Raw genomic sequence first — 1,701 nt, 5'->3', positions numbered from 1 at the left:
GAGTCTTGCCAGTCTCTGGGTCATTGAGGGCCGCATCAACTTTCTTGATGTCCTTGGGCAAACCAAAGCTGGAAATCGATTTGGGATAATCCCGTACCAGATCATAGCCACTGAAAGCCCAAACTTCACGACCTGTCAAGAAAAAGTTTGAAGTAGTAATTTTTGTTAAGGCTTTTGGGTAAACTATAAAAATTCCACCAGTCAACAAAGACAGAAATCAAATACCTTTAAAGAGAAAGACTCTGTCTGACTGCTGACTCTCATAAGCAGCATCAACACTGTCAGGGGCGTTGGGCCAAAAGTTTGTTATGAGAATTTGCAGAGGGGTGTAACTCTGGGGGTAAATACGCCAGAAGAATCTGGAAAGAAACACATGGACAAACATTAGGCACATCTTGGAGCAGTTTTTTTGCAAAGTAAATCATTGACTCCAGCTTCAAATTAATGGAAACTTAAGCTTCTACCATACCCGTTCTTGAAGAACAACATCTCTCCTCTTAGCGTGGCAACAGCATCCAAGACCAGGGAGGAATCACAGACATCAGGAGTGGGGGGAGCAGTTGGTCCAGGAGGAATTGGATCCTCATTTTTGCCTGAAAAATAGATGGCATATTGCATTAGATATCAGAAATCAATAATGGAGAGGTTCTGAAAGAAGTTTAGTCTAAGGTAGTTTGTTCAAACATGGTTTTTATGATACTAACCATACAGTGACTGAATGCCTTTGACATCATCTGGCGGCAGAACAAACGTGTCTGGGTTTCGGTACGAGTACACAGGGGCCATGAGAGCACCAGGGTCGTTGGAGTGGGACAAACCCAAAGAGTGGCCGAACTCATGRGCTGCAACCAGGAAGAGGACGTAGCCTAGGAAACGGAGGATGAGTTACACCTCTTGTTGAACCAATCAGGCGTTGGAAGAGCTGAAAGAGTATAAAGTATAAAGAACAAACTTACCTGTGTTGGAGCGGAAAGTGAAGGTCTCATCTTCGTCAAAGTGGGCGTCTCCTCCGATGCCAGGAGAAGGAGCGAAAGCATGGGCAAGAGTACCGTCAGGTCCATCAAAAGGGTAAAAATCACCATGTGCTGTTAGAAAAAACATCTTTCATTAAGATTGAAACAATCTAAGAAAAAACTTTTTCAAGAACTTCTAATACAGTAATTGGAAAAAGAGTTTGATACTCACCACCACGACCAAAGGAGATCATGATGTCTGCTATGCCACTGTAAATCCTTGTGAATCTGAGTGGAGTAACTCTGGCCCAAACCTGAAGAGCTTTCTCAATGGATTCATCTACCTCTGCTGCAGGCATGTCTGGTGTGTAGTTCTCTATCCTGAAGACATAAARAATGTTCCWCATTRAACCAMATACAACATCTGTGATAGTACACATCACTGAACATGTGATCTTCTGAGATCTCCCACCTGTATGTGAGTTCATTCTTGTTCCATTTCAGATTGTTTCCAAAAGTGGAGAATTGAGCAACATCTACGTCTGGGACTCCACAGCGTGGCTTCTTCATCATGGCCAAGGTGTCGGCATCCAGGTTCCCTGTGATGTGAAGGCCAAAGAATTTTTGCATCTCCATCAGCTTCTTAGACACTGAGCTGATGCCACTTCTGAACGATGGACCTCTTTCCTCTGTCAGGTTGAAAAATCTCTTCAGGTAGTTCTGGTGGAGAGAAAGAACAGAGAGGCTT

The 1,701-nt window shown here is 43.6% G+C and overlaps 1 protein-coding gene across 1 annotated transcript; it reads right to left on the bottom strand.

Annotated features, from left to right (window-relative positions):
- Nucleotides 1–4: 4 nt before the first annotated feature.
- Nucleotides 5–1,695, bottom strand: LOC103461519 (collagenase 3-like; the record flags this gene model as incomplete). The annotated part of the gene is made up of 7 exons (XM_008403800.1): nt 1,426–1,695; nt 1,186–1,334; nt 957–1,085; nt 705–866; nt 470–593; nt 226–359; nt 5–132 (listed from the first exon to the last, which is right to left on the bottom strand). Coding segments are annotated over exons 1-7 (990 nt in total), but the record flags the coding sequence as incomplete, so codon positions are not given.
- Nucleotides 1,696–1,701: the final 6 nt, after the last annotated feature.

Source organism: Poecilia reticulata, unplaced genomic scaffold (genome assembly GCF_000633615.1).
Source record: "Poecilia reticulata strain Guanapo unplaced genomic scaffold, Guppy_female_1.0+MT scaffold_2010, whole genome shotgun sequence".
Classification (NCBI taxonomy): Eukaryota; Metazoa; Chordata; class Actinopteri; order Cyprinodontiformes; family Poeciliidae; genus Poecilia; species Poecilia reticulata.
This window is presented reverse-complemented; position numbering and strand designations above follow the sequence as displayed.